This window comes from Atta cephalotes (genome assembly GCF_000143395.1).
Source record: "Atta cephalotes unplaced genomic scaffold scaffold00014, whole genome shotgun sequence".
Taxonomy (NCBI): domain Eukaryota; kingdom Metazoa; phylum Arthropoda; class Insecta; order Hymenoptera; family Formicidae; genus Atta; species Atta cephalotes.
The window spans coordinates 4,980,178-5,005,040 of NW_012130078.1; the positions used below are offsets into that span (position 1 = coordinate 4,980,178).

Here is a 24,863-nt window from a genome sequence, read left to right on the forward strand (position 1 = left end):
TATTTACTTTAGTTATAAGTTAATTTAATTTTAACTTTAAGTATACAAGAACTATAATAAGTAGTATTAGTTATATATAAGTAAAGAAGTAGTATATAATATATATATATATATATATATATATATATATATATATATATAAAACATTAGATTGACGTTCAATATTTGGAATTATTATATTTTAGTCTTTTGCAGTGTTAAATGTTGCAAGCAGAAACATTTCTACTTTAACCTCTGTGAGTCAGATCATTAAATTGAGTCCAATTGAATCGATTGAGAGTAGTGAACAACAGGGAAATAGGAAGGCAAGCTATGATGGAGGGTAGATACGTTGCACATACAAGCGTGGAGTGGGATAGATTGGTGAAATAATAAATGAAAGACTATATAAAAGATATTATTTTATAGAATCAAATCTATCTAAACATTGCTATATGAATCAGATGATGGAATTTTAATTGCTATAAGATGCGAAAATAAAAAGTATACTGGTTGGATTGAAACAACAACAGGTTCTTAAAATTTTCAAATTTGATAATAACAATCTTGTACTCATAGATGACAATGGCACACTTCTAGATACAAGAATACAAATGCCTATTCCACATATTCCGAACGAGAATGAAAGGGCAAATTCACAGCAAAGAAGCAGATTATAAACTGATAGCGATTGCATTTGTATAGTGTATCTTGTACTATTGTAATATGTACCAAATATTTTAATAAAATGTTAATATTGTAATTATTTAATATTTTCTGCAGAACTTGTATGGAAAGTATCACTCATCTCTGTATTTTATTGTATAACAATCTTATAATAATAAACTATCACAAATTCAAACCTATTTTTAGATATATATACACTAGAAGCGTGTTTCACTTAACGTTTGCAACATTCCTGTCATATCATATCATCTCATCCTTGTTTAATATTTGATAACAAGGATGAAATAATATTCTGTATATGCTGAGATTTTGTGTGTAGGTGTAAAGCTCGCAAGCTTTACATTAATTATCAGCCATGTAATGTCTATCATTTTATATTTAAGCAAATATTTAAATTAATTGTTGAAGTTATATTATGTCTATGTTCGGATTTATGATATTTTTATTAAAATTTTAGCAAGTTGCACAACTTTAATTCTTCATCGTTTATTAGAATTTATTATCAAATTTGTCTTCATTGAATTGAAAAATCTATTTAATTAGTAATATAACTAATTCTTTCCCAATAGCACTTGTTTTCTATGATTCCTATATAAGAATAGAACATAAATGAGCACTTTGAATCTTCGTGGAGAATCTGGTAGTGTGATACTAATGAAAAAATTTTTGAAGCTGTCCCTAATCTAGTAATTATAATAGGCATGGTTTAACTATCAAAATTCTTTATTCAATACTTTATACAGGTTCAGATATACAATAATACAAAATTAAACTATTTCAGCATAATAACCAAGAGTAAAAAAATTTTCTTAAAAACAGGCAAAAAAAAACATTAGGTAATATACAGACGGATCTCATAGGACAATCTCAAGTAATGTCTCAAGATGTCGGCGGATGAGGAATCAAAGACCATTTTAAGACATATTACTTAAGACTGTCTTCTGAATAAACTATAAATATTGGCCAGTCTAAAAAAAAATACAAGTAGTTTATGTTAGTGAGTAAACTATATAATAAATAAGATTTTCAATAGATATAATGTATATTCAATAATGTATATTCAATAGATATAATATATAAGGAGACAAATTGGAATCCTGGATCTCAAAGGTGATTATTCAGCTCAGCATCTTGCATTTATTGTAGTTGAATTGTGATTGAATGTGGATTAATAAAATGATCTCAATCATATTCGATCTCATTTAGCTTCAACGACAATTTTGATCGTTACTTATTACTTTTTTCCAATAAGTATAAACGTAATTGTGACAAGTTACTTTTCAAAGTGACTTTTAATTTAAACACAACTTTATAGCGTTCAGTTAGTTAACGTTACCGTCATAATAAAATTACAACATCGTCATCAAATTGTTTATTATAAAAAGTAACAGCAAAGCAACTAAAAAGTAACGTTTGCCAATCCTGATTTTAATTAATATATGAATATCAAAACATAAGCAATGATGATTTATTACTATTATTATATACATCTATACAAATATTTGTAAATATATAGTTTATAAATTTATAATTTGTTACAAATAGTTTGTATATAATAATAGTAATGGAGTATCATTGTTTGTGTTGCGATATTCATCGAATTATAGACTTTAATTATAGACTTTAATTAATTTTATTCCATGATGATCATAAAATAAAAATGTAATTGCGTGTATTATAAAAGTATTACAATATTAAAAATATAATATTAAATATAATGTTATAATTATAGCGCCTGAAAATATTGCACTCTTTCTTACCTATAGAAGACAAACTTCTTGAATAAGCTCCCATTTTTAACAATATCCGATATAGCAGCGGAAAAGGAATTATCTACATTTCACCCGTCCGTTGCGGTTACCATGGTAATTGTGTGAACGCCAAACAAATTTCTGTCACATAGAATAATATTGTTGATCATTGTTGATCTAACAATATTAGACAATCTGTGCTGAATGTGACACAATGAGAGCACATCCAGCATGGGTCGACAAGGTGCAAGAAAAATCAGATCAATGGTAAAACTCAAGTAGATTGATAGTTTTCTCTCAACAATTATAAATTAATCTTTACATAAAGCTGAATAAGAATTGGAGGAATAAAGAAATGTTACAATACATGAAGTACGACTTACTTTATTAAGCTTTTACAAGACAAGCAAGATATGTAGCATAAGATATCTTTTAGACACCTGAAAGACGTCATTTAGATATCTTATGCATAAATTTGTTATCAGGGAATTAATTAAAATTATAAGAACAATTTTAATTGTAATTTATTTGTAAGTCGTTTATATATAGTATGAATGGAAAATATGTTTTTGATTTTATATTTTTATATTTTTTATATTTTGTTTGTGTTTCATAAAAGCCTGTTGTACAATATGCTCTCTGTTTTCTGTTTTTGTTTTTAGCTTTTGCTTTTTTCTCCTTTGCAATCGTTTTATCGATAATTGTATTTCTTATTTCTTTCGAAATTCATTAACTTTTATCTCAGGCGATTTGAAACAAAAAATCGGATAAGAAGCAAAAAGACGAGATATAAAAAATAACAAAAAGCAAGAAACAGAAAATAAAAAAAGCATATGTAGAACAGGCTAAAGGCTTAAAAGTGTCTTCATTAAGATAAGTACTGTTTCTTTTCACATATTTTAATGTTTATTGCCGCTTATTACAAATATATATAATAAAGTGATGTTATTTCAGTATATATGATCTTTGCTTCAATCCAGACGGTACGCAATTAGTTGTTGCCTCTGGTAATCAAGTTCTTGTATATGAGACCAATGATGGTGCTTTGATTCAACCATTAAAGGGTGATTATCTGAAGACTTCAATAATTAAAATATATTCTACATTTTTCTATATTCTTGTCTTTTCTTATAGGGCATAAGGACACAGTATATTGTGTATGTTATGCAAAGGATGGCAAGAAGTTTGCATCAGGAGGTGCAGACAAAAGTGTCATCATTTGGACTTCTAAGCTGGAAGGGATTTTAAAATATTCGTAGGTTGCGTACTTATAACTTTAATAAATATGAACTTTTGATAGATTTCATAATTTTTCTTTGCTTAGACATAATGAAGCTGTACAGTCGATGCATTTTAATCCTGTCTCGCATCAGCTTCTCAGCTGTTCGCTCTCAGATATCGCCTTTTGGTCTGTGGAACAGAAAGCTGTGCAGAAACATAAATCTGGGGGAAGAGTCAATTGCTGTGCGTGGACAAGAGATGGACAATACTTAGCCCTTGGTCTTGCAAATGGATATGTATCCATAAGAAACAAAGTATTTTACTCATTTCGTCCATACAATTTTTTAAATTTTATATAAATATTAATATGCTTTTAAATATCTTGAATGTTAAATATAATCAATATTTTTATTATATTTAATAAAATATTTATAACGTGTCTTATTCTAAATTATCTAATCTAACGTAAATTCATTTATATTCTGTATTTTTCAGAATGGTGAGGAAAAAACACGCATTGAACGGCAAATTGGAGTACCAATTTGGAGTTTATCATGGAATCCTTTACAGTACCTACAATCTTATAAAAATTAAAGATATAATTATTACATCTAATTAAGAAACAGAAGAAATAAGAACGATTGATTTATTGATATTTATTTAGGGATGATGCTATGGATGTTCTTTGCATTGCTGAATGGAATGGAGTCATCTCATTTTACACTATCGGTGGGGAAGCTATCAGAAGAGAGAGATCATTCAGTTTTACACCACTTAAAATCACTCACTTCCCGGAAGGTCAATATCTCCTCGTTTGCGGTAGTAATAAACAATGTTTGTTGATGACACATGACGGCATACAGCTAGTTAATGTAGGTGGTACCTTTTCGTCGTGGGTATGGAGCTGTGCCGTTCATCCGACTACCTCACATATTGTAAGTTACGAAATATTGTTTGCGATACTACTTATCTTAATGATTTATTATTGAACGATTATTTACAGGCACTCGGTGCCCAAGATGGAACAATTACATATCTACAACTATCCTGGAACATCGTGCACGGTTTGTACGGCGATAGATATGCATACAGGGAGAACATGACCGACGTGATAATACAGCATTTGATTACAAATCAAAAAGTTCGAATTAAATGTAAAGATCTGGTGAGTATAATACTAAAAAAATTGTGTAATTAAATGACTTAAAAATAAAAGGTACAATGTTACGTTCAAATCCATATATCCTATTTCAGGTATGCCGAATCGCAGTATATCGAAACAGATTAGCTGTGCAATTACCCGAGCGCGTAATCATTTACGAACCGTCCGGTGCCGGCGACGGAATGCATTACAGAATACGAGACAAGCTTAATCAGACGTTGAACTGCAATCTGTTAGTTGTTACGTCGAATCATTTAGTTTTGTGCCTGGAAAGACGTCTACAGAGTCTTTCGTTCGCCGGAATAATAGAAAGAGAATGGATACTCGATGGGCTTATCACTTACATCAAAGTAGTAGGAGGTCCCGCCGGACAGGAATGTTTAATAGCTGGTAAATTTTGATAAAAAAATCCTGCACTAATTATAAAAAATATATGGAATTATAAATATATGAAAAAATATATGATATAAATATATGAAAAATTGGATTCTAATGAAATGAATTAATTTATGAAGTAGTTAACGATTAGTTAATTTTCACATATAATGTAGTTTATAATATAATAAATAAAAGATGTCATAGACACAAGGTTTAATAATGGATAATTTTTTTATTTATAGTTTTATCTATAATTGTATCACAAAAATGTTCTGTGAGCACAAGTTAAGTTTTAGCCCAAAAGCTTTATTAAATCTTGTATCTACAATATTCTTTCTTGTCTACTACATTATAAGCTACATCATACGTGAAAACTAACTCATTTCATCGGGATCCAATTTTCTACATAATTAGTGCGAGATCTTTTATTGTCTTATTATAATATTTATAACATGAGTTGATATTAGGATTGAAGAGCGGACACGTAATGAAGATATATCTTGACAATCCTTTTCCCGCGCACATCGCGAAAGTCGAGGATGCCGTGAGGTGCTTAGATATCAGCTCTTTGAAGGAGAAAATGGCAGTAGTCAGTGAAGCTGGTATCCTATCCGTCTTCGATTTATGCACTGGCGAGAAACTGCAAGAATTCCAAAATGTCAACAGCGTTGCGTTCAACATTGCCTTCGAGGATATCATGTGTTTCGCAGGCAACAATTATCTCGCGATAAAAGTTGCGAACTTCTCCGAATACAGGCAGAAGTTCTCTGGTTTTGTCGTAGGACACAACGGTTCAAAGCTGTACTGCTTGAACGGGTCATCTATCATGACGCTAGAAGTAAGTTATAACATTAAGTAAAATAGCAAACTGCTTATTATATTTTGTATGATTATATTATATTATCTTTTGATATTTGCAGGTGCCATTGTCGTTATTCATGTACCAATATATAGATATTGGATTGTACAATCATGCTTATGACATAGCATGCTTAGGCGTGGCCGAATCGGACTGGCTCGCTTTGGGGACAGCATGTCTGGACAATCTAGAGTTAAACATCGCATATTCGGCATTCGCGCGAATAAAGAAGCTGCGTTATATAGAAATTGTGTCCGAAGTGGAAGAGAAATTAAAATCGGGCGAATGGGGACGGGAGGCTTGCATGGCTACTGCCGCAGCCGCTATGGGAAAACTTCGCGACGCAGCAAAGCTCTATCAGAAAGCCGGTTTGCAACAATATGCTCTGGACATGTATTCCGACTTACGAATGTTCGACATCGCTCAAGAATTCATCGCCTCCGGCAACACGCAGGTGCGTTTATAATCAATATTTTAAAGATTAGCACCTAAAAAATGTAATAAAGTTAAATATCGATAAAACAGAATAATAAATGAATAGATAATATTTATCAAACATTTGGGGTTTAACATTTTATTTGGATCTTCAGGATCGTACGGTATTATTGCGACGGCGAGCGGAATGGGCGAAAAGCTTGGGTGAGCCACGCGCTGCAGCCGAGATGTTCCTCTCCGCGGGAGACATCGACCGTGCCATCAGTATTATCGCTGAATACGGTTGGATCGACATGCTAATCAAAGTAGGCAGACAATTGGACAAGGCGGATAGAGATAACCTATCTATGATCGCCAAGAAACTTAAGCAACTGGGTGCTTCGCATGGCGCAGCGGAGATTTTCAGTCGGCTGGGAGATGATCCTGATGTTGCAGACGTGCTTGTGGATGCACAAGCGTGGCCCGAGGCCTTCGAACTTGCAGAAAGGAATCCGAAGTTGAGGTCACGAATATACGGACCGTACGCACGATGGTTAGCCGAGACAGGACGATTTTCCGAAGCTCAAGAAGGTATGGATATGCACAGTGTCGGAGATTTAATTATTACTCAGCATTTAATATCTATTACAGCATTCCAAATGGCGGGACAACCAGAAGAATCCATACTTGTACTTACGATGCTAGCTAACAACGCTGTGATAGAGAAAAGATTTTGCGACGCCTCCTACTTTTATTGGCTCCTGTCGCAGTTGAGTTTGGATTTGTCTAAGAGCGTAGAAGAGATAAAAACGATGTTTCTCAATTATTCCGACAAAGCGGATATTTATTATGCATATCACGAAGTATTCAAGTATCTGGTATAATCTTAATATGTTAAATGTGGCATTTTTTCCATTTATTCTTCCTTCCATTCAATAATGATGTATTCTAGGAGGAACCTTTTACATCTCTGATGCCAGAGGCGTTATTCAACATTTCGAGGTATTTGCTCATGAAGACGCAAAATATGCGACTAGACGGCATTTCGAAGATGACGATAATGTACTGTCTAATGAAACAAGCAAGGATATTGGGAGCTAACAAGCTGGTTATGCAAATATTGGACCAATTACGATCGATGAAGATTCCCGCGAATCTCTTGGCGCAAGTAGAGACATCAACTCTAATCGCCAGATCTTATCCGTATCGTGATCCGGAAGAATTATTGCCTCTATGCTACAAATGCTCCACCTTCAACCCGTTATTGCCAACGAATAATGTCTCTGGTAGTAATTGCACGCAATGCGGTTTAAAATTTCAATATTCCTTCGTTATGTTCGGTAAGTAGCGGATTACAATCTATAAAAGATTACAATCTTTAAATTCATTTTAGAGCAGCTGACTGTTAAACCAATATTCATTTACAGAAATTTTGCCATTAGTCGAGTTTGAATTGGAAGATGATATCACGGATGAGGAAGCGGAGAAATTGATAGAAGAACCGTTACCTTCCTCCGATGATCTTGCAATTAGCGATCAATTAACCATAACTTCCAATGAAGCTGATCTCTTCACTGTCCGTTTATTGAAATACGAGGTATAATTAACACTGAATGTATGATCGCACAAAGCGTTCATTTGATTAAAAAAAAAATTACCTATCACAGGAAAAATCTACTAATTCTACGGTAACTGTTGGGAGAGGGGTATTGAAAAGTATGGATCCGTCTACCGTGATAATTATGAAATGGCCTAAACCCTTTAAGACTAGATACTTCAGAAATCTTTTACCCGATCTCCAGATTAGCTTGTGCAAGTGCTGTTTAAAGGTAAGTTATGAAAATGCGATTTAAAAAAATCAAGCTTACCGAATCTTGTTCTGTATAATTGTATAATATTTTCAGTTGTTTCATTCGGATGACTATGAGCTAGCATTGTTAAGACACGGGCATTGCCCGTTCTGTCGGACGCCGAATGTGACCGCTTGAATGAGATAATGTGAAATTAAACATTTTTGTTATAGATCAGTACATATTGAATTGTTGAAAATATTTTAGAAATATTTTAATCGCGCGAAATACAAATGTTTTAGAAACGTTTCAATCTTTCTATTTAGGATTAGATCTTGTACAGCACTGTTGTGACATATATATTATAACTTGTTTTTTAAGAGCGTTGTTACCAACACCGATTAACTTAATCGATAATTAACTCATTTAGAATTATTATTATAAAATTATTATTATAGATAGAAGATTTTCATTACTTTTATCACAGGTAAGTATAAGAACGCAAAGATAGAAGTATATAAGATTAAGATATATAGTCTTGCTGTTAATTGAGTTAATCGTCGATTAAATTAATCAATATTGGTATCAATCGCTCTAAATGCGAAACCTTTTGCGTTATCTTTTCTATTTACTACTACGATTGTACGATTCAAATAAATAAAACAAAAGTACCTCACAGATGTTGTACAGTTAAAGGAACAGTAAATTCGAGGGTTCGGCAACGTGCTAATTACGGTGATCATTTGAGTACATATATTCCGTTACCAGCCTTCCCTTGAGAGCCAGAATATATCTGGAAATCAGTCGCACTTCCAGACATGATCAGTATACTCTTGGTCAACTATTTTACTTTCGTATTTTTCATAAGTGTTCGGACTACTAATTTGGATCAATCCTTAAGAGATAATGCTTTGGAGATCAAATCGTTTAATTCCCATTCCAATCATCAGGGAAAATGTAAGTTTACACTTTAAGTATTAGTTTCATTTAAAAAGTAATGAATGTCAAATATGTATATTTGAAACGACGTATCTCTCTTGATGTATCTTCGTTCAGTCTTCCCGCTATTCAGCGTCGTGCGTTTCGCTAACTCCGAGTGCTTGTCGAGCATCGATCAACTTAATGGCACGTGCTTTACAAGACGAGAGTGTATGAATTTCGGAGGCAACCCGTCGGGATCGTGCGCTAACAGATTGGGCACTTGTTGCATATGTAAATAGCATAAAAGAAATATGAATTATAAGTTATAATTTATAATAAATCATAATTACAAATTACAATTTCTTAATTATAATCTTTTAAATTATAAAATAAATTGATATACCATATTTCAACAGTTCAAAAGTCTTGCGGCTCCACCACCAACATGAATAACACATATTTCGTAAGTCCAAGATATCCTATCACTTATCGAGGTGGAGAACGTTGCTCGATTACAGTACAACGTTGTAATCCTAATATATGCCAGGTAACGTCCATACTGTGCGTTAATTTCAGTAAATTACAGCCTTTAAATGTCCCATGTTTGCAGTTGCGATTGGATTTTCTAGAGGCTACCTGGGCCCAGCCAAATGCCACTGGATTTTGCGATTTAGACGTGTTTCTTGTATCAGGAGGTTCATCCACAGTGCCCAGAATATGCGGGGAAAACACTAACCAGCATGGTAAATAAAACGATGATTTGTGCAAATTTTCATACAGGTTGAGGAAAGTAGATTAAATTAAATTCGTTACTAGTATACGTTGACTTTAACGGAGCAACGCCGATCACGATATCCGTCGACACCAACGCGGATTTTGCGTTCGATCGTCGCTGGAATATAAGGATTCAACAAATAGCGTGCGATTCTGTATGCAGAGGTACACAAGCATTTTTATTATATCATTGCCTTGAGATGTTTGAATAATTGTTTCCCACCTCCGTTTTAGCTCCTAATGGATGCTTACAATATTACAATAGTCTCTCCGGCACCGTAATGAGCTTTAATTTTGGTACAACAGAAAATGTCCGAGGTACGTGTCAGTCAAACATCACAGTGAACTCTTCGCATTTAGATCATTCATTTAAAACTATAAATGAATGATCTAAATTAAGAGTTGTTTTTCATTTCAGCTCCTCAGATTGGAACGCGACAGATGGTGAATCATCGTTATGGCGTGTGCGTTAGAATGGCTTTAGGATATTGCACTATTGAATGGTCGGAAGTCGATAATCTCTCCTTTTCTGTTTCTGGAGACACGGGATCGTTTGATCCAAACATAATAGGTATATCAGTATTTTTCCTTGAAAATTTCCTGTATAAATTTAACGAGAATTATTGATCGAACATACTTTGTAAAATTCCATCGCAGAATATCTTGCTATCGGCGTTTAATTATTATGTGTATCAACAGGCACACCCTTGGTGGCAGAATCTGGAGCTAGCTGTACAACCGATTTCGTAATTATACCCGATCCGCAAGAAAATGGCGTTTTCGATAATACAGATAGATTTTGCGGAAATGGATTTATAACTAAAACATGTAAGTAATCATAACGCCATGTTACATATTTTATAGAGATACTAAATATTTTTTCACTGAATTTCTAGCGGACTTGAAGCCATTCGTACTTTACGTCGTTACAAACGGTGATGAAACGCAAGAAGCCCAAAATAAAGGCTTCGCACTTTCATTTCGTCAGCTGCCTTGCCCAGTTTAAGTATTGTATAATATTGTATAAATATATTTTTCATATATTATTATATAAATATATTTTTTCTGATCAAAAATAATATTATTTTATCATATTGTTAATTGTATAAGTATGATTTATTTGTAAATAAATAACTCTATACACACGTGTGGAAATCAATTATTATCTACTCAAATTTGCACTACCAGAATGTGCATCAACTTGCTCCTTCATAGCATTGTACCAAACGCCGATGTTCGTATGGGTCTTCAAATCTTGGAAAGCATCACAGCCTTCAATACTCTTCAAAATACCATATATCGCTAAATCAGATAAATCAGGCTTGTTGCCGCCCATGAATATGGTGCCACGTGCCTTGATGCCACGCAACCAGTAATTCGCCTCATCGTACAATGATTGTCGCACATCATTTTTTAGACGGTGTCTCTTCTTAAGTCTCTTCCCTATTAACCACATTGCCATCGCGCCTACATTCACTATTAACAGTCGCTCCCACATTGGGAAATATTCCTCCCATTTGCCAATCTAAATGAAAAAATTTTTTTAATCTCATTTATGTAATCTGGTATGTACTTTCTAAATCACCTTCCATAATCGTATTCGTAATCAATTCTTATATTCAAGACCATCTTAAGATGTCACCAACCAATCAGAGGGCTATATTAGTATTTTAAGACATTACTTAAGATGATCTTGAAATAAGAATGGATTATGAATATTAGCCATAGATTCACTCACTTCCGAGAACCAATTGAAAGTTTTGTAGGATTCATCGAGTGTTCTATAGACATTTGGCGAAAGAGTGTGGACAAATACATCATCTGCCCACTTCCTCCACTTACGTTCTTCACTAAATATATAAAAAAAAAGATAAAATAATATAATGTGTAATAACTAAAGGATTTACTACAATAGTGGATCCACATTTTATAAAAACAAAGCAAATGAACTCCAAAATTAGAGCGAAAAAGAAAAACTATATTATTTTAATATTTAAATTTAGAGCTAATTTACTTTGTTTTTACCAAATGTGAGTTAATCCACTATTACAGCAATTATCAAATCGTGCATATCAGACTTTACATACATAATATCGTCCATTGTTCTGTTTTTTGGAAGTTGGTTATTGAACATGAGGAAATATTTATTTATGATTTCGTATTTGAATTTGCCAGTTTCGTCATGCATGCCTATACTTGGATAATAATCAGCAAACTCTTCAATCTTTTGTGACCTATCATATAGATAGGAGGCAAGAAGTGACACTATCATGGTACTGTCATTCAAGGGCTGATAACCACTTTCCACTTGGGTCAAAAGGATTGGAACTTTCTTATACAAAGACCATCCAATTTCTTTTCGGAGTACTGGATCTACCTCCACAATGTCATAAGATATCCCATAATAATCCAAGAATGCTCTAACCTGAAGCATAATTCCATTCAGATTAACTTAATAGATTAGTTTATTATTTAGAAAATAAGCTAATATTATTTAGTATCATTTTAATATCAAAATAACTTTAAAAGGATGACAAATAACATCAATTTGTTTGTTGAGTAAATATCTATATTAAATTAAATTTATATTAAATATGTTATATTCAAATATCAATATTATTCTGTTAATATAGACAGAATTATTAACTTTTTACAATTAAAGAAATATTGAAGGAAAGGAAAAAAAATTAAAGATAAAAATTACAGTTATAGATTCTGCTACCTGGAATTTCTGAAATTTTATCTACCTTACAGCAGAAAGGACAAGTCTGATACTGGAATAACGTAAGTTTCAAACCAGTGGTGTCCCCCGAGTACGCAATCTGAAGTAAGACAGGCGCGATTACATTAATGTAAGACGCTACAATCTCTTACAGAACGATTGTCAAGATACCTTCCGAGACGGAGTGATAGGCGGCTTGTGCTCGAGCAATACAGTATTCAACTCCGTTCCTTCCAGAGCGATGTTCTTTCGGGTTTCGTTGATCCTGTAATATGCATAACCTGCACCCACTGCGACGCCGGTAGCCGCGCTGATCAGACCGAATTTTACTAAGGCTTGTGTCTCTCGCGACAGCCCTATAACTGCCCCATTCGTGGAGAATGACCTCTGGATGCCATTCTGACTGGCGAAATAGCACTTGTTCAAAAACTTCGCCCTTTCCGTAAACCGGGCGAGGTTGCGGATTGCAGCCATTTTTAGGTTATAGGATAAACGCAAGGCGCATTATGCAAATATGAGGACTGCTGTGTGCATCTGTGTATGTGTGTACATATTTGTTTATAGCATGCGCGCGCGTATATAAATGACAGCCGTAGATTATTTATATTGTACATTATTGTGAATTATTTTTTATTTTATTATTTTTTATTTTATTATTTTTTATTATTTTATTATTTTATTATTTTATAAAATATTATTTATATATCTATTATTATTGTATTATTATTATTACTGTTATTTATTGTACTTATTGTTGTGTTGTTATTGTTATGGATTATTATTATGTGCAAATGCACGTAATCGTGATTGGAACAAAAATTCGTAGCGTTTTTCAATAGGTGGCGTTTGAACACGTGATTCGTTTTCGGCGTGACTGAAACATATGACATTCACAATCTGATAGATGATGTGATGTGTTTTAACCAACGCGTCTCTCCAAGCGATTTGTGTTAGATTCACCAATTCTAAAATGTGTTTATGTTAACAGTAAAAATGGAGGAAAATAAGGTACATTTCCGTCATTTGATGCTCTTTTATTTTCGGAAAGGGAAAAACGCTGTACAAACAGCAAAAAAGATATGTGCTATTTACGAAAATACCGTAGCTGAGAGTACTGTTCGCAAGTGGTTTGCTCGATTCAGAAGTGGTAATTTCGATCTGGAGGACCGAGAACGTTCCGGCAGGCCTGCAGTCGTTGATGACGATCAAATCGTAACGTTAATTGAAAATAATCCACGTCACACGACACGGGACATTGCAGAGATACTTCACATATCTCATATGAGTGTTGTGAGGCATTTGGAGACACTTGGATATGTGAATCGCTACGATGTTTGGGTGCCTCACGACTTAACGGAAAGAAATTTAATAGACCGCATTTCCGTCAGCGATTCTTTGCTCAAACGTAATGAAAACAATCCATTTTTGGAACGGACGATCACGGGCGATGAAAAATGGATCGTTTATAACAATATGCAGGAGCGAAAAAGATCGTGGGGAAAACGAAATGAGACGTTAACTCCGAAAGATGATCTGCATCCAAAGAAGGTGATGCTGTGTATTTGGTGGGACTGGAAGGGTGTCGTGTATTACGAGCTTCTTCCACATAACCAGATGTTGAATTCGAATAAGTACTGTTCTCAATTGGACCAACTGAAGACAGCAATCGATGAAAAGCGACCGGAATTGGCCAAGAAGGCTGTCGTCTTCCATCAGCACAACGCTAGATCTCATATCTCCTTGCAAAGCCGACAAAAATTGGTGCAGCTTGGCTGGGATGTTCTACCTCATCCACCATATTCACCTGACTTAGCACCTTCAGATTACCATTTATTCCGAGCCCTACAGAAATCTCTTAATGGAAAGAGCTTCAATTCCCTGGAAGATTGTAAAAACCACTTGGATCAATTCATCACTGAGAAAGATGCCAAGTTCTGGGAGAATGGAATCATGAAACTACCTGAAAGGTGGCGAAAGGTAATGGAACAGAATGGTACATATGTGGTTGAATAAATCTATGTAAAAATTGAATAAATCTATGTCTAAACATTGTCTTTGAATTTCACTTGACAACTCTAGTAAAAATTTTTCTTATAATTTTTATATGAATTAGAACATTTTTTTAGAAATATTTAGAATAAATATTCAGAAATATTCGGAAAGTTTACATATTCTCTCAGAATTTTTCATACATGTAAATTCTGAAACATTCTGAGATTTCTCATCCTGTAATTTCTAAAAAATATTTTTAATTTTTATATTTTAACATTTAATCAAAAATATACTTACAAAAAATCTTAATCTTACGATATTTCATAATTAACATATATGCAAAATTCTGAGAAAGGATATAAATTTTCTAAGAAAAGATGTAGATTTTCTGAGAATTGTTCCAATTCTATAAAAAAATGTGAAAAGTTATAAAATTATATAAAAATTCTGAAAAATTATATGAAAAATTCCGAGAAAAATTTTCATCAGGGAAGTGCTATAAACTTTTATTTCAGCCCAGTACATTATTTAAAATACATACTTGCTTTCCAATTTAAACGAGATTAATATTATAGCTTTATATATGTAGTTTTATTAATTATCCTGATTTTAATAATGTACATATAATATTCATAATATATATTTGACGACATATATAGAGAAATGTGTCATTAAATATTTTATAAAAAATATGTTCTCTAATGTGTGTAAATAATAACACTATTATTCTATCCTTGTTATATTAAATGTTTCTGGCGATTTCGTCAAATAATATACTAAATAGATACAATTCGAGTTACACATTTAAAAACTTGTTTTTTTTTACAGATTACAAATATAAACGTGCGCTTCTACAATACATTTATAAATTTATATTAAATATAAATAATTAAAAATTAGTTCGTTTAGAACTTAAGCTTTTAAAGGCAGTATTCATCCATTTGCGGAATATATTGATACAAAAATATTCTATCGTTGTTAATAACAATTCTTCACAGTTTAATAAAGGCAGTTTAATAAATATAGAGATTCTTTAGGCACTATGTATTCCGTTATTTCTTCTAATCGTGTTATTTTTTATCAAATAATTTTATATATTTTAACGTTTCATCTTGTCAAGGATCGGCACAACCATATCGAAAGACGGTCGTTTGCCTGGATCCTCATTCATACAAATTCGAATAAGCTTTGCGAGATGCGGAGAGATGCCCGGCGGAATGCTTACGCGTAAATCTTCCAGAGCGATCTAAAATTAATTATCAATTTTTATTTAATGCTCAAATGAAGATCGCTATATATAAAACAACGAGATATTTCTTGCTAAAATTATAGGGAGAAGAGAGAGGGAATCTTGTATCGTAATTTCTAATTTTGAAAGTAAGAAATGCATTGCTCACCTTCATGCCACATTCCATAGGTGATAGATCCGCAAATGGTACTTCTCTGGTCGCCAATTCCCACAGAAGAACGGCAAAGCTCCACATGTCGCTCGCTTCGTGATTGATGTCCGCCGGACGTTTGCTTAAAGCTTCCGGCGACATCCATGCAGGTTCATAAATTCGCCCGACTTCTTGGAAGGAAAATTTCGCATCGGCCATATTCACACGAGCTGTTAGATCTTCATCGATCTGATATTGAAATGAAATATAACGTGTTAAGATAAATATAGACTTTGTGCGTTCAAATTTAAACTGCATAGTTTAAAAATTTGTGTTAAATTTAATTTAACATTTTATGTTATGGTTCACTCAAATTTTTATATTAATTTAACACGAGATGAATATGTTAGAAAGTAACACAAATATTATGTATAAAATTAATACAGTTTAACATTGATACAATTTGTAAGCAATGTGGAAGCATATTTTTTTCAGTAAAATTAATATTTATGATATATTAAATTAATACGTATTTTATTAATTCCTCTTACAATTTTATGTTTTAAAACATTATTTTTATATTGTTCACTTATTTATAAATTATGTTATTTTATTATTAAGAAGTGTTTAATATCAATTTTACACAAAATATTTTAATAACAATCATATTATGTTAAATTAACACTCAAATATTTCAATACAAAATTTTAACAAGCCTTTAGTAGATAATTTCCAAAACAAATACAAAATGTTTCTTATATATCCAGATATTTAATTACTTATGTAATTACTGACTATCACTAACTCACCATTATGTGCTTACTGTTGAGATGAAATCTGCATCTATTCTGTCGATCTAAACCGTGAAGGAATGCCATAGCTCTGGCGACGTCGAGAGCTAATCGTAGAGCACGCGCCGTATCTACAACGACACCCGTCCCGCCATGCAGAAGTCTATGCAAGCTGCCTCGTGCCATGTATTGGGAGACAGTCGCCAATTGCGGAGGCTGATTCACGCAGCCAAGGACCGGCAGAACATTCGGATGTGAGAAGATTCTCAGCTTTGGGAACTCCTCGTTGAAATCCCTGGAGATGCGCGTGGTACACTCGCGGACATTTAATATCTTGGCAACGATATCATTGTTTTGCCATCGACCTCTCCAAGTTTCACCACTCGGTGTGCTCGCGAGGTGCATATGGAGGGACAAATCTGCCATACTGATCCCTTTGTATCTCGAAAGAGTCGCGTCACCTGGAAAATATTAAAGAAAATTAAATGTACTGCCGACATTTGTCATTTTTTAGGAATTTAATAAACACTTACGGCTCCTGGTCTTCAAGCCTAACCAACTTTGGTCTTTGAACTGTATCTTCTTCAAATCTTGTCCATATTCCATTGCTAAATCTAATGAAACAAACAATTAAATTAATTGGACTCCTGTAATCAAAAATAATAAAAAGAAAAGAGTATGGACTAAGAAGTATGGACATGGATATTAATACGCAAATATGTATATTCAAAGTAAGTAATACAAATACAAATACGCCTCAGTAACGCCTTTTGTATTGCATACTTTGAATATGTATTACGCATTAACATGTGCATTCACTCTTATTCCTTTCTTCTTTTTTATTGTTTTTTAATGAAACAAGAAATATATTCTAAAAACTAATTCAGAATGTACAAACTTTTATATACCATGCAATCTCTTAGCCACGACACCTCTGGCTTTATCAAGAGGGGTATCACCGTCTTTGTTGGCGATAGATACGAGAGCACCCGCTGCGACCAATTCCTCTGCAACCGCCTGATCTCCCCAGAAACAAGCGTAGTGCAAGGCAGTGTTTCCATGTTCATTTGTGACATTTACATCGGCACGATTTCTGAGCAACTGCAAATAATTATATTTATAGTTTTAAATTGATAATCTTAACTTTTTGTCTCTCTGCAATCATATTTTTATTTCTTCCGTCCAAAGATTTACTATTTTAAGTGTCTCAAAACTCTCAAAACTCTCAAAAATGTGGAAAATCCAGGGTTACTTTTCAACATTTCTATGACGTTATCAAATAATTTTTTAACAAGATGTTTTAAGAAAAACTTCCCTTATTTTAGAATTTAAGAGTAAAATTTCGCTTATACGAGAGACTGTGGATGGAGAATTAAACAAAACAATGTTATTAAATCTTTTCATTACCAGCTGTACTATTTCTTTGTGTCCATGTGCTGAAGCTAGATGCAATGGTGTATCATCTCCTCTGTTGGTAGCATTAATGCGCGCCCCTCTAGTAACTAATAATTCTGCCAATTTTAAGTGGCCTTCTTTAGCACACCAGTGAAGTGGACTAAATCCATGATCATCTCTGTATAGAATGACACGTTCAAGGACAATGAAACATTTTGCAATGAGAATTTAAGATACTAAAATCCAAATTATTGCACACATTTGCAGTCAAACGCGAGTAGTTTTTTGAAATATCATTAAAAAAAACAAGATTCAAAGTACCATAAACAAAACACTGCGGTGAATACTTCCCATTTGATGACACAATTAAGTATCATTCTATCTTTCTTGACATTCAGTGAACAACAAAGATAGAACGACATTTGTGTTAACTTGTTATCAAATGAAAATCATTCATTCATATCTATTCAATTATTTTGATAATCGAACTCTATTTTTAATTGTTTCCTGGATTACCCAAGGAACTTTTCATAAAGAATACAGAATTATCAGATCATCCAGCCAGCCTAATTATAGAGTCAGAGAAACCGCAACGTCCGGTGGGATGAATCATTTCCAAAAAAGGAGTTCTGGAGTAGTTACCCCTGATTCATGTCATGCTCTGTGTCATCCAGCCAAACGCGGACTTGCATAGCGTTGCCTTCGCGACACCACTGAAATATATCTTCCATTTTCGCGCCGTTATCATGAACCGAGGCAGTAAACACACAACAGGCGACGCCGCGAGTGAGCTATATCAAGTCGTTTCTGCTCCGAAATGGCCAGCCGTCATACGCTAAATATAGCCATGTTTCTGACACTAACACCAACGTGGCAACTCATTACTCGCCGCATGCGTACGTTTAATTGCGGCGTTTTCTTACAAAAGGAAGGAAATCGAACACTCCCCCGGTATCAATCGGTAACATGCATCTCGCGGATTCAGCGCAGCTCTCGAAAGTCGCGTGAGATTGCGTGCCGATTCCTGGGTGACCATATATGAACCGACTGTGAGACACACACGAAAGAAACGGCCCACATCAGCCCGTGGTGGGCGGACACCGTCATCCCCCTTCGCGCCGCGTCCCGACGAGTTGACATGAGTATCTAAAGCACATATGCATCTGATGAACACTGATGAGGGAACGTCCCACGAGACGCCGTCTAGGTCCATCCATATCCGCTGCAACCTCGTGCCGCAACTCGTGCTACGTTTGCCGTCGGTAAAATCCATCATTTATCTTTCATGTCTTCCTCCTCTCCCGAGTCCACGCGCCTGCGTCTGTCTCATTTTTGATGCACCAGCCTCATGGGAACACTGCGAACTGGCAGCTGAGAGCTTATCTTGTATCTCTATAGCGACCAGCGACGCGCGAGGAGTCAGCAAAAATGACGACAGGTGGGCGCCTGACAGCGATCGCGAACAGATGATTGCCGGCTGTCCAAGAGTGTTGTCTACGTCGACATGGACGAAAGTCTGGAGCGTTGCGTGAAGTCCCTTGAAGAGAATACGGAAGATGTGCGCGATGAAGCTCGACGAGCGTTGCTAAGTATTTGCCGGAATGTGTTGAGATCGCCGAACAATTACAGGTCCCGCGAACTGCGCCTTGACGACGAGGTCGTCGTTGAAAAGCTTCTGCCGGCCATCGGTGCCCTGGAATGTCTGTTCGATGTCGGCTACGTTGAGGTCTGTACTCAGTTAAGATCTCGAGGTTCTCTGGATTTTTATCTCTTGATTATTGTCACTGAAACAGCAGCATCATACAAACAGTAACATTAAATCAATATTGTTGTTTTTAAGAGGAAAGTCACCGTACATAAATGGATTTTATCTTTCAGTATTTTCTATTTAATGACACAAATCAATAATAGCAGTATTCTATCTTTCTTGACATTTAATGAGTAAGACATAATGACATTTGTTAACTTGGATCATTAAATGGAAAGTATCCTTTGTTATTTGTTAAATGCTGAGAAGATAAAACGTTTGTATCGACTGTGTCTGCTAAAGAGAGAGCAGCCATTATAATTTTCCAACAATATAAATGTAATATAACATGTAACAATTGGCTGTGTTTAGCAGAAATAACAGCTTTGCAACTTGCAAAAGTCTTTATTATAAGACTGGAAAAAAGTTGATAGAAAAATCTTATAATTTTGAATATGAATCTAATTCATAAATTCACTAATTTGAATATAGGATTTATATCTAATAGGAATCTTGTGCAAATCTTATAGAATCCAATAAAATAGAATTCATATCTGATCCCAATACAATAAGATTCATATCTGATCAATTGTGGTACTCGCGAGATCGTAGAAAATGATATAAATTTATAGAAAATGATAAAAATCAAATTGATAAAAATCCTATCATTCTTCATCCTATCGTTCTCTATCAATTTTTTTTACCATACCCTTTTAATTATTTACTAGATTTAAATGTGTAACTATTTTAAAGAATGTTACAACAGTTGTAAAGCTGCTTTTCCTATTGAATGTGTCCATCATTGAGTAGGAAATTATAACATTGATGTAATGTTACTGTTAATTTTGTTATATTCAGTGGGATTATAAATTAATTGTATACATTTAAATTTACATTACTGACATTTATCGAAGTCCTTGCTAAGCTGTCAATTGTATGCAACAGGATGGAGAACGCATATTCTTACCACGAAATGTGTCCCTCTTGAAGCTCCAGAGTTTGTCGAGACTGTTGTGCACTGTAACAGAAAGCAGTCCTATTACTGACGATGTTAACAAGAATTCTACCGCGCAGAAAACATTCTTCGATAGAATCGTTGGACATTTTCGTGATGTTCTGTACTACGAAGATCCGAATTTACAAAAAAAAGCTAAAAGGGTTGTACCTGTTGTACAATTAGAAATTGTGACAATGATGAAGATGAGGGATCTACAAAAGTAATCCTATCTATGCTTTTTATCTCCTTTGATAAAACTTATCTTTATATACTTACTCTTTTATCTGGCGTTTGCAGATCTTTTAAATTAGAAAACGCTGAAGCTATCTCTTCACAATTCGAGACAGAATTGATAGCTAAAGATTTATTTCTGCTCGAGCTTCTACGCTGGTTTAAGTATGAATTTTTTAAATGGGTCAACAATCCAAAGTGTCCCACGTGCTTCACTGAATGTACATACGAAAATGTGATACATTCTATAAATCCTCATTGCTCAAGAATAGAGTTATATAGGTATAAAATTTTTTTCGATAAAATCCTTGGACTTTTTTTTTAGATTTTCTTCATATAATTTTTCAGAATTTCTGTGTAATTTTATAACTTTTTAAAAAATTTCTCAGATTTTTTATAGAAATTGACTTTTCAGAAGGGCTTCACTTCTAAAAATCTTCTTAGAATTTTTCATTATATTCTGAAATATAATGAAAATTTCTTTTGATTTTTATGAGAAATAATTTTGTAACTTATCTGAAGAAAACTTATACAATCTAAATAAGTTTAAGATATTTTTTCAGAAATCTTCATAAATTTAAAGTATAACAATTCTTAAAAATATTATGAGAAAATATTAGAATTATTTTCATCAGAGAATCATGTACTGTGTGCAATTTTGCAATATCATTATGGCGTTAATTTAATAATCGTAGATGTCAAAAGTGCAATATAGTTGTCGAATTTCCTCGTTATACGCATCCAGAGCCATTGTTGATCCTGAGACGCGGTCGCTGCGGGGAATGGGCTAATGTTTTCACCCTTTTATGTCGATCATTAGGGTACGATGCGCGATTTATATGCGACGAAACAGATCACGTCTGGACAGAGGTACCTCGAATTATCATTCATTAATTTCGAAGTACATTTGTCGTAATGTAACTTGTTTTTTATTTTCACAGGTATGGTCGGCATCGAATAAGAGATGGATTCACGTAGACCCATGTGAAAACATCATAGACAAGCCATTAATGTACGAAAAGGGATGGCGAAAGAAATTGACATACATAATAGCCTATTCCAGAGATGAGGTGCAGGATGTCACGTGGCGTTATACGCGAGACCAAGAAGCCGTCATGAAGAGGCGAAAAACTTGTGCCGAACAAAGCTTAATACATTTACTCCAATCATTGACTTACCAGCGGCAAAACTCTGCCAATTATAGTAGCGCGCGTAGGGAATACGTTGTCAAGCGGAAACTATTGGAGCTCGCCGATATGTTGTACATTCCAAATTCGCAGAAGGACTCCGATGAAGAGGTCTACGAGGGGCGAACCTCGGGTTCTCTTATGTGGAGATTGGCACGAGGTGAAATTATGCAGGTGCGGATATACTCAAATTTTGGAAATAGTGCAAGTCAAACTTTGAAATATCGTAGCATAAATACTTGAAAAGATTTTTGTTCTTTTCGATAATTATTCAAATAGAATTCGCATGACATCCCTGGTGAAAATTTTTCTTAGAATTTTTCATAAAATTTTTCAGAATTTCTATATAATTTTTTAGAATTTCTCTATAATTTTATAACTTTCTCACACTTTTTTATACGAATTGGAATATTCTCAGAAAATCTACATCTTTTCTCAGAATTTTTAATATATGTTAATTATGAAATATTGTAAGATTTTTAAGATTTATAAGTATAATTATGAAATATAAATCTAAAAAATTTTTAAATATACTTTTTAAAAATTATGGGATGAGAGAGAGAAATTTCAGAATATTTCAGAATTCACTTGTATGAAAAATTCTGAGAAAAGATGTAAACTTTCCGAATATTCCTGAGTATTTCTGAAAAATGTTCCAATTCGTATAAAAATTATGAGAAAAATTTTCACCAGGGGTCTTTATCAATTTCGCGTTTCGTTTTGAAATAGTTATCCAATAAACCTCTACTAACAATAGTACGCCAATGTATAATTTTTTATCCAACAACTGTTATATGCATGTAACTGTTATATGCATATATGTGTTATATTACATTTATATTGTTGAGTGGGAAATTATCATAATATTGATAACATTACTGTTAATTTATATTTATCGGATATTATCAGAAACTTCCATTACTCAATTATTAAATGCATTTTATTAGGCCGACACGGAGAAGAGTTACATTTGGGACATTTCGAAATATGGAGAAACATTCGAACTGCAATACAACATCGTTAAAGATCTATATCATGTTGTGCGTAATAACGGTATCATTCTGGAAGAGAAATCTGGATGGCTGGAAGGGATGAACACCATGGAGGGTGGAGTCTTCCGTAAAGTGGAGAACGATTGGAAGATGGTTTATTTAGCGCGATCCCAGCAAGCGAAACATGGAAGTGTTAAATGGACTTTCGAAATCCCGAATTCCAGATCATGTCTAGAGACATTGACTCTGAAAGCTAAGTCGGAGGTGTTTCAAAATGCCACGGTATCCTGGGAGATCGAAGCCATTTTCGATGACGACAGAGCAGTTATGATATCCGTTCCAAATTGTAGTAATTTTCACACGGAAGAAGTGAAAAAGGCGGTGCGAATAAACGTAATCGTAACATTGTCTGGTGGACAAAATCAAGAAGCTTGGCAGCACGCTCAACTCTTTCGACAGAGTCTGGATAATATCGAGGAGCCATCTATGATAATTAATATTCAATTGAAAAATCGTTCCGTATGATTCTAAATCTGTATGCGCTCGTTAATCATTCAACTTTCGTAGATTGAATTATTTATGAGATCTCTCTTTGTCACGGCGAGATTTATATTGTATAAAATATAGCATTGTTTTGGATAATATATAACTATCTTTCATAAGGATATGTACATGTATGGCTGGTACTCAGTTAGATACGATTCAATTGGACACGAGCCACTCATAGTGCTTGAGAAGTTAGAAAGTCCCTAAATACTTGGCCACTGTGATTGGTGGTATCCAACCGAGCTGTGTCAATTGGAATCCTCCCAACTTGTATATAACATTAATCAAATCAATATCAAATCTCTGCATAAATTATGTATATTATAATTATGTGCAAAGTATCAGTATGAAACTTTTTGAGTACATGTGTGAGGTACTTGTGTTTTTTATACTTACTCATTTACACCAGAAATATGAAGTTATTTAATAGCTTAATTCTTTTAGATATTTTTTTTTATATATAATTATCAAATATTGTTATAAACAATAGATAAAGACAATATTTTCATATTAATAAAACACATCATGCATGATATATTTTTAAAAATAAAAAAGAATTTGGATCATAATTGGTAATTTATTTAATGATAATTTAATGTGCTTAATTTTAATTAAGATTTAATTATAATTTACATATTTTAATTTTAATATTAAATGCAACTTATTTCAATATAATTCTTGAATTTATCTTTTTTACTTTTGTTTCTGTTATTGTTCTTATTCATAAAATTTATTTAATGTGGAGTAAATGCATATGGATGGTACATTTATATACTTCAACAAAATAAATAAAATCTTAGAAAACGTAAAAAAAAGAACTTTTTTATATATCTTAAATTTTTAAAAGAGATATAATAAAATTGTGAAAACGAATGTATAATATTAAATAAGGAATAATACCTTTCCAACAGTATCGCATCATACAAAGTATAAACAAAATTTGGTCGA

The 24,863-nt window shown here is 33.5% G+C and overlaps 6 protein-coding genes and 1 pseudogene across 6 annotated transcripts; 5 read left to right on the forward strand and 2 right to left on the reverse strand.

Annotated features, from left to right (window-relative positions):
- The window catches only part of LOC105617910, a 3,382-nt pseudogene extending 2,698 nt beyond the window's left edge, over positions 1-684 (forward strand).
- A 1,947-nt stretch (positions 685-2,631) lies between these two features.
- Positions 2,632-8,439, forward strand: LOC105617911 (intraflagellar transport protein 122 homolog). The gene is made up of 16 exons (XM_012199446.1): positions 2,632-2,684; positions 3,372-3,481; positions 3,552-3,672; positions 3,742-3,952; positions 4,134-4,207; positions 4,303-4,573; positions 4,642-4,803; positions 4,893-5,190; positions 5,646-6,016; positions 6,099-6,491; positions 6,628-7,042; positions 7,103-7,329; positions 7,404-7,791; positions 7,879-8,048; positions 8,119-8,280; positions 8,356-8,439. Exons 1-16 carry the CDS (start codon positions 2,632-2,634, stop codon positions 8,437-8,439), a joined length of 3,510 nt encoding a protein of 1,169 aa, XP_012054836.1.
- Positions 8,440-9,059: 620 nt separating this feature from the next.
- LOC105617814 lies at positions 9,060-10,942 on the forward strand. The gene is made up of 9 exons (XM_012199366.1): positions 9,060-9,198; positions 9,298-9,453; positions 9,579-9,709; positions 9,773-9,905; positions 9,979-10,101; positions 10,171-10,254; positions 10,355-10,507; positions 10,636-10,764; positions 10,833-10,942. Exons 1-9 carry the CDS (start codon positions 9,060-9,062, stop codon positions 10,940-10,942), a joined length of 1,158 nt encoding a protein of 385 aa, XP_012054756.1.
- Positions 10,943-11,098: 156 nt separating this feature from the next.
- On the reverse strand, positions 11,099-13,132 carry LOC105617815 (prostaglandin E synthase 2). Its single transcript, XM_012199367.1, has 5 exons — positions 12,830-13,132; positions 12,684-12,758; positions 12,024-12,361; positions 11,675-11,786; positions 11,099-11,461 (listed from the first exon to the last, which is right to left on the reverse strand). Exons 1-5 carry the CDS (start codon positions 13,130-13,132, stop codon positions 11,099-11,101), a joined length of 1,191 nt encoding a protein of 396 aa, XP_012054757.1.
- Positions 13,133-13,651: 519 nt separating this feature from the next.
- On the forward strand, positions 13,652-14,671 carry LOC105617912 (histone-lysine N-methyltransferase SETMAR-like). The gene has a single exon (XM_012199447.1). It carries the CDS (start codon positions 13,652-13,654, stop codon positions 14,669-14,671), a length of 1,020 nt encoding a protein of 339 aa, XP_012054837.1.
- A 1,078-nt stretch (positions 14,672-15,749) lies between these two features.
- On the reverse strand, positions 15,750-18,946 carry LOC105617817 (integrin-linked protein kinase). Its single transcript, XM_012199369.1, has 7 exons — positions 18,858-18,946; positions 18,228-18,393; positions 17,729-17,921; positions 17,354-17,434; positions 16,839-17,281; positions 16,048-16,278; positions 15,750-15,896 (listed from the first exon to the last, which is right to left on the reverse strand). Exons 1-7 carry the CDS (start codon positions 18,944-18,946, stop codon positions 15,750-15,752), a joined length of 1,350 nt encoding a protein of 449 aa, XP_012054759.1.
- A 773-nt stretch (positions 18,947-19,719) lies between these two features.
- Positions 19,720-23,894, forward strand: LOC105617818 (peptide-N(4)-(N-acetyl-beta-glucosaminyl)asparagine amidase). Its single transcript, XM_012199370.1, has 6 exons — positions 19,720-19,941; positions 20,908-21,179; positions 21,257-21,472; positions 21,886-22,060; positions 22,132-22,551; positions 23,325-23,894. The coding sequence occupies exons 1-6, from the start codon at positions 19,720-19,722 to the stop codon at positions 23,892-23,894; spliced, it is 1,875 nt and encodes a 624-aa protein (XP_012054760.1).
- Positions 23,895-24,863: the final 969 nt, after the last annotated feature.